The following is an 11,476-nucleotide window of genomic DNA, read 5'->3' on the forward strand; positions in this document are numbered from 1 at the left end:
GAGTCAGCACTGAACCGTTGCCCCTACTGGCCTCTTCCTTTGTGCACATGGGATTCTAGCTTTGTGACACCAGCGGGACAGAACCCAGAGGTCTAACTCCAGCAGCTGCTGCCCCTGCTTCACGCCTGTTCCCAGCCCTTGTCTCCAACTGGTGCTTTCCCTTGCAGGAGATGGCAAAATCAGCTTGAGCACATTTATGAACAGCATGATGAGTACACAGAGACCATCCCAAATCGAAAGTATGTGAAAACAAAGACTCTACAGCCATTGTATATGACGTGCACCCCCAAATGGGTGCTCTCAGGAAGGTGGAGATGCACTTTTTTTGCCCTTTCCTTGCTAAGAACAGGTCTGTTATCCCCAGCTGGTCCCCTACAATGTGTTTTGGTCCAGAACTGGCATTTAGTTGCCTCTGCAGCTAAAGGAACATGGGACATAGCAGTGGAAGGAACTTTCCATTCACCAAGGCCAGTGTCCTGCTGTCACAGGAACCATGGCTGAGAATCCCTTTTGCAAACTAATTGAACTACATCTTAAAAACTGATTTTTTTTGTCTCTATTACTTCCACTGGGTGGCTATTCCAGGACCTGATTAACAGTTACACACTGCCTTCTGATTTCCAGCTTAAATTTATTCATGCCCAGTTTATACTCACTGTTCTTTGTACTAACATTGTTTTTTAGGTTAAATAGCTCTTCTTCCCTGGTGTACGCCCCCCACACACACTTCATTTAAGCACCCCAGTGAAACGGACTGATTTTTCCAAAGTGCTCGGCACTCAGAAATTCCCCTTAAGTTCATCAGGAGCTGCTGTTTGTTCAGTGTTTTTAAAAACCATGCCACTGATTTTAGGTACTTCTGTACAGACTGTGGTCATATAACTTTAAGTCACTACTTCTATGGGTAGCAGCTCCAGTTTTCAATGGTTTTGTACTTTAGGAAGTCCTCAAAATTATATTGTAGGCATTTAGGTGCCTACCTACATCTTGGTTTCTCTCTCCTTCCCCATCAGTGAAATGGAGAGAATAGCACTGCCCTGACTCTAACATTACAAGGATGACTACGCTAAAAATTGTGAAGTTCTCCAATAATTTAGCAATGGGGGGCAAAGTATGTGCATCAGAGAAATAATCCTAAAAGGAAACTAGTTTATAAATTCTAGCTTTGGTTGAGACATTAGTGTTTTGCATCCTCATCCTTGAGAGGAGGATTTGCAGCTTTTGTGGTGTTGCTGCTTGAATGGCAGGCATTAGATAACAGTTATATATCAAAGATGTTATGCCAGAAAGTCTAAACAGTCCTTACCATTTCCCTTTCTGGGGTGCTGATTAGGGAACAGGGAAAGTGTAGAGGTCAAACCCCAACATATCCTTTCTACTTAAGACGACAGACTCAATATCCATAACCTGGATTCCATTCTGGCCAACATGGGGATCCACTTAACCATGAGGAGATGCAGGAGGCCCTGAAGTTTGTGACTATTGATAGTGAGCATCTCCCTGGTCTCTCTCTGCTCTTCAGCAGTTTTCATAGTCTTGTTCTTCCCAGCCACTGCTGTGTGAATTCCTGAGCTGTGTGCTCCATTTTAGCTGAGGGGAACATGAATTTGAGTGAATTCATTCAAGGAGTGAGAGCAACTCAGACCCAGTCCTCAGTAAAAAGTGAGCAACAGCTTTACTGGGAACATAAGAATCTAAGATGAGAAGGGGCCTCCTAGGCTATCAAGTCCAGTCCCCTGCATTTACAGGTAGTCATACACCCAAGAAATCCCCAAAATGATTGTGTGACCCTCACACACAGCTACAAGGCACAAAAACATCAAAAACACCCCATAACATGCCATAGGTTGCAGGGGAGACAAAGGCAGTGCTAATACCCTGGCACTGCATTGGCAAGGAAGTAGTTTGTTAATACATGCTCAAAAGAGACTAAGAAAAGGACTGTGTCCTGTGCTATAGAGAAAAAAACCCCTTCAGTCTATTTCAGTCTGACCTAGGGGATAAATTACTTCCTGACCCCATTAGAAACTCAGTCTGTTTGTCTTTCAGCTGATGCCAGATCTTCATCTAATGTAAATCAACATAAATGTATTAGCATCCATGGGGCATTGCCAATTTATAGCAGCTAAAAATGGTCCCTCTTTCTCAACCTTGTTCTTAGCCTATCTGTTATAGGTATGTACCTGAAATAGTCTATCTGGCACATGGCCCTCATCACTGTTGTCTCAGGAAGTAGATAGACAATGCCACATGCCATGCTGATAAAAGGTGTCTCCAGTATGGGTATATACAGCACCATGCATATAATTTTATATAATTTTTGTAACGTACACAGCATTGGTACATTTAATTTTGCTTGATTAAGAGGAAAAGATGGATATCAATGACCTGGACTCTATTCTAGCCAACAAGGGGATCCATTTAACTAATAAGTTGCTGCAGGAGGTCTGGTGGCATTCTACAATTAACGGTGAGTGTTGGGCAGATCACACTGTGGTGTGCACAGCATCGCATATATGTTTCTGTGGCCCAAACATTGTTGCCAGTGCACCTGCTCAAAAACATCAGACACTACACCTGTGACTAAAGGGCACTTGATCCATTTGGAAAAGAATCCTGAGATGCAATGACTGATATCCTTTCATAGAATCAATGGACTGTAAGGGACCTGTAAGATTATCAAGTCTGGTCCCCTGCCATAGGCAGGAGATTAAAAAGTGCAAACTAGCTCAATGAGGTGCTTATCCAGCCTCCTCTTGAACACCTCCAAGGATGGTGACCATACCACTGCTGCTAGGAGTGTGTTCCAGGATCTAGTTACCTTTACAGAGAAGTTGTTCTTCCTTCTGTCCAGCCTAAATCTTTCCTCTGTTAGTTTGTGACCATTGGTCCTCATCCTCCCAAGGGGTGCCTTCCTGAAGAGTTGCTCCCCCAGATCTTGGTGTTCCCCCCGACATATTTGTAGGCGGCTATCAAGTCTCCTCACAGCCTCCTCTTACCCAGACTGAACAAGCCCAGCTCCCAGTCTATCCTCATAGGGCCTATCCTCCAGGCCCCCAATCATGCGGGTGGCCCTTCTCTGCACCCTCTCAAGTGTATCCGCATCCTTGAAGTGCAGTGCCCAAAACTGGGCACAGTACTCCAGTTGTGGCCTCACCAGCACTAAGTAGAGAGGGAGAAGCACCTCTGGATCTGTTAGTAACACATGGGCTCATACACGCCAGAGTCCTATTCACCCTGCTGATGACTTCATTGCACTGTTGGCTCATATTCATCTTCTAATTGATTGTGACCCCCAGGTCCCATTCAGATGCAGTGTTAGCCAGTGGGCTCCCGCCTATCCTATAGTTAGAGTGAAGGTTCTTCCTATCCAGATGAAGTACCTGGCACTTTCCCCTGTTGAACCTCATCCAATTCTGATCAGCCCACAGAACCAGGCTAAGTTGTCCTGGATCCTTGCCCTACCCTCTGGTGTGCCTGCATTTCTCCACAGCTTAGTATCGTCCACAAACTTAATCACAGAGCAGGGATTTTTCAACCTAATAAGTATACCCGCAGCGACCCACTTTTTAATAAGTGCACCCCTGAGAGGGAGAGGTGGGGAGGCAGGTGGTGAGGGGCCAGATGCAGAGCCGGGTGGTGGTGGGGGGAGGGATGGCGAGCAGCAGAGCGGCAGCAGCACGGTGTCTGTGCAGCCCTCTTCTCACCCTGCCCTGGCCCTGCTCCCATGAAGCAGCAGCACAGGGCTCCATCCCCGCCCACCCTCGTATACCCCCTGGGACCTTTCAAAGTACCCCCAGGGGTACACATAACCCCAGTTGACAACCACTGTTATAAAGCATTTCACCCCCTCGTCCGAGTCATTAATAAGTATGTTAAAAAGCACAGGTCCAAGCACTGATCCCTGTGGGACACCACTAGAGACAGTCCTCCAGGACGAGGCCATCCCATCGATCACAACTCTCTGGGACTGGCCTCTAAGCCAGTTATCCACCCACCTCACTGTAGGCTGGTCCAGGCCATTACCCTCCAGTTTAATTGTCATGAGAGACAGAATCAAAGGCCTTACTGAAATCTAAGTAAATGATGTCTACCTCATGATCCTTGTCCAGCTGGTTAGTTACCTTGTCGTAAAAAGACACCAGGTTTGTCAGGCATGATCTACCCTCCACCAAGCCATGCCAGTTGTTTCTTAATACCCTGTCAGTTACAAGCTTGTGATTTATGGCCTCTTTAACAATTTTTTCAAAAGTTTTTCCAAGGACCGAAGTCAAACTAACCGGTCTGTAGTTTGCAGAGTCACTCCTCCTCCCTTTCTTAAAGGTGGGCACCTCGCTGGCCCTCTTCCAGTCATCCGGGACCACTCCTGAGTTCCACGGAATTTTGAATATCTTCACCAAGGGCCCTGCTGAGTTCGGTCAGTTCTTTCAGGACTCTTGGATGTAGGTCATCTGGCCCAGTAGACTCGAAAACATCCAGTTGTTCTAAGAGGACCCTCACCTGTTCAGTACTGATTTCATGTTGTCTGTAGGCTTCTTCATGTTCTCTGGGCCCCTGAATGGGTGCACAGCTCCTATTAGCCTTCTGGAATACTGATGTAAAGTATTCATTTAGGAATTCTACCTTTTCATGGGGACCAACTGTGAGCTGTCCCTCCGTGTTCAGTAGGGGTCCCACAGTGGAACTTGATTTTTTTCTTGCGCCCCATGTACCTGTAGAAGGACTTCTCGACGTCCTTTATTTCAGATGCCAGCTTGATCTCTATGCCTGGCTTGGCTTTCCCCATCTCATACCTGCAGACCCTGGTTATATAAGCGAACTCTTCTCTGGTTGCTGAACCTTTTTCAAAAGTTCTATAATGTCCCTGTTAAGCCAAGCAGGTCTCTTGGCTTCTTTCCCACTCTTTGATCATGTGGGAATGACTTCTTTTTCGGCAGTAAGAATTGCTCCCTTGAAGAGGCACCATCTCTCCTGCATGCCAAGGTCAAGGAATCCAAAGCCTGTGCAGTGACACCATCTGCGAAGTCTCTGGTTGACCTCTTCAATGCACTCCTCCCTTCATTGGCCTTAGCCCCTGAGTGGGAGGATTGAGGAGAAGACCACTTGTGCTCCTAGTTCCTTGAGCTTGCCCCTATGGTCTTGTAGTCACCCATGATTCTCCCACAGCTGTTTCTTCCCATATTGTTGGTGCCCACATGGACAAAGAGCATGGGGTAGTGGTCCATATGATGGACCAGCTTAGGTATCCTTTCCATAACATCTCGGATCTTGGCTCCTGAAAGGCAACAGACCACTCAAGCAGGAGGGTCTGGACGACAAATGGCCCCTTCTGTGCCCTGCAGGAGGGAGTCTCCCATGACAGTCACCTTTAGTTGCTTCCTTAGTGGGGGCAGCTGCTCCCGTCCTGTTTGCAGTACAGAGGACATGGATGCCCCATCCACCCATGTTGTGAGGGCTTCATAGCTATTGTGCAGGGTTATTGGTGGAGCCACTGATGCGCCTTGTGGCTTCGGGCCTGAAGTGACCAATTTACACCCACTGTTGGTTGGGTCATCTTGCTCAAGCCAGTTCTTCTGCCTGGTTTCCATAGTGTCCTTCTCTGTGTGCAGGGCCTGGCAGTACACATTGATTTCCGCCTCATGGTCCCTGATAACTCGTACCCTGTTCACCTCCTCCTGAAGCTCCCTCACCCAGCCCTCCAGAGTGTCCACCAGTAAGCACATCCCACAAGCTGGGGTGCCAGTGCCCCAGCTCTGTCTCCAGCAGATATGCCAGGCAGACCTTGCAGCCTGGAGTCAAGGATTCTGTCTGTGTGGAGGCTGGGACTATAGTCTCTGTTTGGGTAAAGACCTCCATGGTACCATGGGTGGGTGGTCCATCCAGACCTAGAAGCCCAGGGGTGTGGCACATAACCATTACCATGTTTGCGGGACAGACCTGAGTCACATGGCCTCCTAGATGGTTGTTTAGGTAGTAGATTAGGTGGGTGTGTGGAATTATCCCTTCTGTATTCAAGAGCCCTTCATCCTTCTGATGTTTGTATCTATCAAAGGCCCTACACATTGTCTTTGCCCTGTGATCCTGGCTCCAGCTTCACCCACCCATCCCACTCCCAGATATCACTCCCTGCCTGCCTGCAGCCCCATCCCATCTGCCCAGCTGAGCACACCCTGCCTGCATGGGTCCCAAGCCAGTTTCTATGGTGACCCCCTCACCCACCTGCCTGCTCTGTCCGGCACTCCCAGAAATGGTCATGGGGCTGACAAGCCCAGGCTGGATAATATCAGTTGTCTCTCCCCTCTGCCTTTCCCTCTGCACTGGATCAGCACCATCTCCTTGCTGAACTGGGTCAGGTCAGCCCCCTCCCCTTGCAGCAGCTCACCAAAACACCCTAAGTGGCTCTCTAGCCCAAATAACTGCCCTGCCCTGGGTTAGGACCATACTTAAGCCAGCTGGGGCAGTGCCCAGGCCATTACTTTGGCTACATCATGGCAGGATGGACTTCTTATCAAGAGGCTCAGTAAGAGCTGGATTTGGTCACAGCTGTGGAGCACCAGGAGCACCCTGAGGGTTTCTGGTCCTGGAGGATCCTTGTGCTCCTAGTTGCAAGTCAAATGAAGGTGTCAATCCAGGAGATGAGGAAGCCAGAAAAGAACAGGCGGACTATCTGAGGCTGTCTGTGTTACTAGGCTGCCTCCACCATAGTGGTATACAAGGCCAACTACAACATTAATGGAGACCTGGCATCTGGCAGCAGAAAAGACCTCAGCCTGCCTAGTGTATACCATCTTCCCAAAAAACAGAAGCTTACTTGCTTGTTTGTATGTATTTACTTACCAACAAAGTATTTTTAACCCACTGCACATTTGTCTTTCATGCCAGAGAAACCTGGGCCAAGCTTTGACCAGAGCCCCAAAACAGATATGACACTGAAATCCCTGCCAAAGAAAATGATGCTAAAACCCCTGCCAAAAAAGATACATGGGTGAGTATGGAGTCAGACATTCACTTCTGATTTTTGGAAATGCAGCCACATGCCTGCAGTGGCCCAAATGGGGGCATCCTAGAGCACGCATCCCTGCTCCACTGGAGCAGACAGCTTGGGACAAAGCTAGGCCACCCAACATGTGAAGGGAATTTACAGGGGAGATGCAAAGCATCTTGGGATGCTTGGGGACAGTGAGTTAACTTGAATCTGGAGGGGATCTGGGGCAAAAGTTCAATAAACTGATTTATTCTAAATCAGTTAAGTCTGATACTACATCCATCCAGACTTATCTTAAACCAGTTTTGGCCATTTTGAAAGCAGTTTATGTGCACTGAACTTCTGTTGCGTTACAGATTTGAACAGGTTTCCGGTCACTTACACTGGTTTATGTGTAATTTCTGTCCCTAGCCTAAGGGCTGGTGAGCAGAGGCATGAGTAGGGACTACAAGTCTGCTCCATGCTAGCCACACTCACTGGCTCTCTAGCAGCAGTATAGGCTGGGGAGGAGAAGGAAAAAGGCCCCCCACACCACTTGGATCACTTCCTCTGCCCCTGGATTGCCCCCTGATCAGCCCCTCCATCCCTGGATTACCACTCTGCCACCACAGTCAACCCAAAAATGGCAGCAGTGGTGGTTACAGCTCGGGTTCCCCCTCCCTGCCTGCTCCTGGGCTCCTTGCTGCCCACACCTCCCTTGTGCACCTGGATCCAGCCCCCAGAGCTCTGCAGCTATCCAGCAGCTCCTCACCTCTCCTGCCCCCCTTCAGCTGCAGGATCCACTAGGACTGGATCTGGGTGTGGGGGAGCAACGCAGTCTGCAGGAAATCTGGGAGCAGACAGGGAAGAGGACCCTTCCTCCCCACCAATGCCTCTGGCACACTCAGGCTGATCAGGGCAGCAGGGTGGCAGTCCAGGGGTGGAAGGTTAAACTGGATGATGGTAGGGGTGATTGGGGCAGCAGGGAAGGAATATGGGTGGCAGAGTAAGGAATTAACATGGTCAGCGTGCGATCTGGAGGCAAAAGGGACCACAGCCCAGCAGCTCCTCCCCTCTCCGTTCCCCTTTCTCTTCCCCTTTCCAACTCCTGCCCCACCCCAACCCCTTCACCCTCCCTCTCCACTCAGATATCATCCAGGCCTCCAGCTGTCAATCCCATAGAGGCCTGGATGATATCTAGTCCACCTGAGAGTAATGATTCTTGGGATACTGGAAGACTCTGCAGATTGGCAGTTTTCTCTCAGGTGAAAATCCAGAAGCTAGGTAGCACAGCTCAAAGATAATCTTTGCCAGAACTGGTGTAACTTTAAGACACACAACCACTTAGCACTTGTTAACAAGCCTTAATGCACTATCTTCAAGTTTTAAGTGTCCTTAACATGGTCTAATTGTTACATGTAATCTTGTTCTTAGACCATACCAGCACAGCTGAGACAAGAGTTTGCATCTCTGCTTTTTATCCTCCCCTAAATTCTTGATCCATCAGTGGGAGCTGTGTATCTGTGGGCCAATGTCAGTTTGTAGCTTTTAATTGTCCATCTTCCTTTTTTATTGTCACATGGCAGGGAATTATCAGGCATCCTCCTAGACAGGAGTAAGTGCAAAGCAGCAAAGAATATGACCAGGAACCAACTAGAAGGTAATGTTACCTAGTTATCACCTCCTGTGTAAGTTTTGTTCTTTAGCCTTTGAGATAATGATGACAGTTTATATCATGGCAGTACTACATGGTCTCAACATGCTTATTCATGCAAGAAGTGAAAGATCATCCCTACTCCAAGGATCTTACAATTCACAGAAACTAGAAAGAGAAATAAAATATCATTATCCCCATTTACAAATGAGACCTGAATCACAGAGGGAATAAGGGACTTTCCTGGGGTTACACAGGACACCTGTGGTACAACCAGAATTGAACCAAGACCACCTGATCCCTGAGTCTTAAACTTAGGGTTGCACTTTCCTTCCTCAGATTCATGATTCAAACATGAAAGTGAACGACCCTAACTGCTAGAAGCAGCCCAGAATAGCTGTTAACAGTAGTTAATAGTCATTCCAGGCTGCTTCTAGCAGTTAGGGTCTACTGCTTCAAAAAGAGCATAGGCCATGAAGCCCTTCAGCCTTATCTGTTGAATTTGTGGTGCTTTAACTGTCTGCCTGCAGCATTCTACGATGCCTACAATTTCTTCACAAAGGACTCAGATGGCAACATTGACCTACATGGGCTGGAGATGACTACAAAGAAGTTGGGGCTTAATTTAACTGAACAAGAAGCCTATGATGAGCTGGCATATGCTGATGTGGACAGTAAGTGTACATGAATATTCACTTGTTCCACAGTGGAAAAATTGTTGTCTCAATCTCCCAGCACATGCACAGTAGGGGCATCTACATGTGCTATTAATTCAAGTAGGCTTACTGCACAGTAAAAGTACTGCGCAGTAAACTACCAGGGAACATGTGTACACGTGCTCCTTCCTGGGAGCAGATCTGCAGAAGCCAGAGGGAACTCCAGACTCCCCCTGGGTGCTAGCCTGGGGGTTGGCAGGGAGCATGGGGCCAGTCCCCATGCACAGGAAGCCATAAGAGCTCTGCTGGCTGCCATACACATCAAGAGGGGTCCTGATGTGCACAGGGTCAGGAGACAGCTGCTGCTGGAGAGCATTCCCACTCTGTGCATATGGGGACAAGCTCTGTGCCTAGTGGAACTTTCCCATGAAGCTTGGGAACTGTCCCATTCTGGGGCAGGTCCCAGCCAGCTCTGGGCTGGGCAGGGCATTCTCCTCATGCAGGCAGCTCCCGGCCCCAGCTCCACAATGGCAGCCAGGGATGGGAGATTCCTCCCAGCCCCCCGCAGCTTCCTACTTCTGAGGTGGGCTCCAAACACAGAGTCCAGCAGCAGGCATCTCCTGGCCCAAGCTAGCTCCACAATGGTAGCCGGGGCTGAGATTGCTGCCTGGCACCAGCAGCTACCTGCTGCTGTGGCGGGCTTCAGTTGCATAGCCCAGCCAGGACAATGTCCTCCCACCCTGGTAGCAGGCAGCTCCCGGCCCTGGTTTGAGCAGGGGGACATTGTCACAGCTGGGCTCTGTGATTGGAGCCCATCGCAGCAGCACGCAGCTGCTGGGAGCAGGGAGCAATATCCCAGTCCTGGCTCTGATTGTGGAGCCAGGGTCGGGGAACATTGTCCCAGCCAGGCTCCACAATTGGAGCCCACCCTAGCAGCTGCTGGGGGGAGGATATTGTTCTCCCACCGCCTGCTGCCTGAGCTGACTGGAAGCAATAACTGCACAGTAGCTACTGTGTGGTAAATCTACTACCTGTTTTCACAGGTAGTAGAAAACCGCACAGTAGACTAATCCAGGGATTTTCAATCTTTTTTTAATAAGTGTACCCCCAGAGGCTGGACACAGAGCGGGGCGGGGGAGGTGGTGTGCAGTCGGACACAGATCTGGGGGCGTGGTGCACAGCCGGATGCGGAGCAGCAGCAGCACAGGGTGGTGGCGATGGTGTGAGCTTCCCTGCGCCGCACCCGCCCCCCCCCATCTGGCCAGCCAGGCAGCGCCTGTATGGCCCATAGAGGGGCGCTGCAGCCCTCATCCCCCCCTCCCTCAGCCCTTCTCCTGGAAGGCAGTGGCGCACGGTGGTGGGTGGCAGCGCTCTGTCCCTGCGCACCCACATGTACCCCCTAGGGCCTTCCCAAGTACCCCCAGGGGTACATGTATCCCTGGCTGACAACCCCGGACTAATCTACTGCACAGTTTAGCTCCTGCGCATAGTTAGCTAGTGATGCTTTACTGTGCAATAGCTTAGTCTACTGCACTGTAAAGTATCTTGTGTAGATACACCCAGGGTAGGCTTAAATCAGTATCTGTCATACTGCAGAAGTGCCTAGAGATCTCATTCACAAGGGCCCAATCCTGGAGTGTAGGGCTCATACCTGTACATACCAGGAGAGAGTCCTCTGGAGCTGATAATCTAAATAGGCAAGACAGAGTAGTGGAAGGAATGATTATTTTTAACTGGGAAAGAGTAATCAGGTGACATGCCAAAAAGCGTCAAATCAAGTCTGAAATAAAGCTGAAATCAGAGTCCCTGATTAGTGCCTTAACACTAAGATCATCTATCTTTGTGCACCTTTCATAGATTTAATAGACATTAGGGCTGGAAGGGACCTTGGAAGATCATCAAGTCCAGCCCCCTGCCCAAAGGGCAGGAAGTCAGCTGGGGGTCATAGGATCCCAGTAAGATAAGCATCCAATTTCTCTTGAAGGTGTTCAATGTAGGTGTTTGAACCACCTCTGATGGCAGGCTGTTCCAGACCTTGGGGGCTCGGACAGTAAAGAAATTCTTCCTTATGTCCAGCCTGAAACGGTCTCACAGTAGTTTATGACCATTTGACCTCGTCATCCCTTGGGGTGCTCTGGTGAACAAACGTTCCCCCAGATCCTGGTGGTCACCCCTGATAAACTTATAGGTGGCCATCAGATC

At 49.3% G+C, this 11,476-nt stretch overlaps 1 protein-coding gene across 1 annotated transcript in view; it reads left to right on the forward strand.

The window, feature by feature from the left end:
- Positions 1 to 11,476, forward strand: part of EFCAB3 (EF-hand calcium binding domain 3) — a 65,188-nt gene that overhangs the window by 41,243 nt on the left and 12,469 nt on the right. Inside the window, exons 9-12 of the mRNA XM_019522919.1 lie at positions 168 to 239; positions 6,883 to 6,985; positions 8,551 to 8,624; positions 9,149 to 9,304. Coding sequence (XP_019378464.1) covers positions 168 to 239; positions 6,883 to 6,985; positions 8,551 to 8,624; positions 9,149 to 9,304 — 405 coding nt within the window. The remainder of the gene's footprint in view (positions 1 to 167; positions 240 to 6,882; positions 6,986 to 8,550; positions 8,625 to 9,148; positions 9,305 to 11,476) is intronic.

This window comes from Gavialis gangeticus, unplaced genomic scaffold, assembly GCF_001723915.1.
Source record: "Gavialis gangeticus isolate Ggan-Ray unplaced genomic scaffold, GavGan_comp1, whole genome shotgun sequence".
NCBI classification, from domain to species: domain Eukaryota; kingdom Metazoa; phylum Chordata; order Crocodylia; family Gavialidae; genus Gavialis; species Gavialis gangeticus.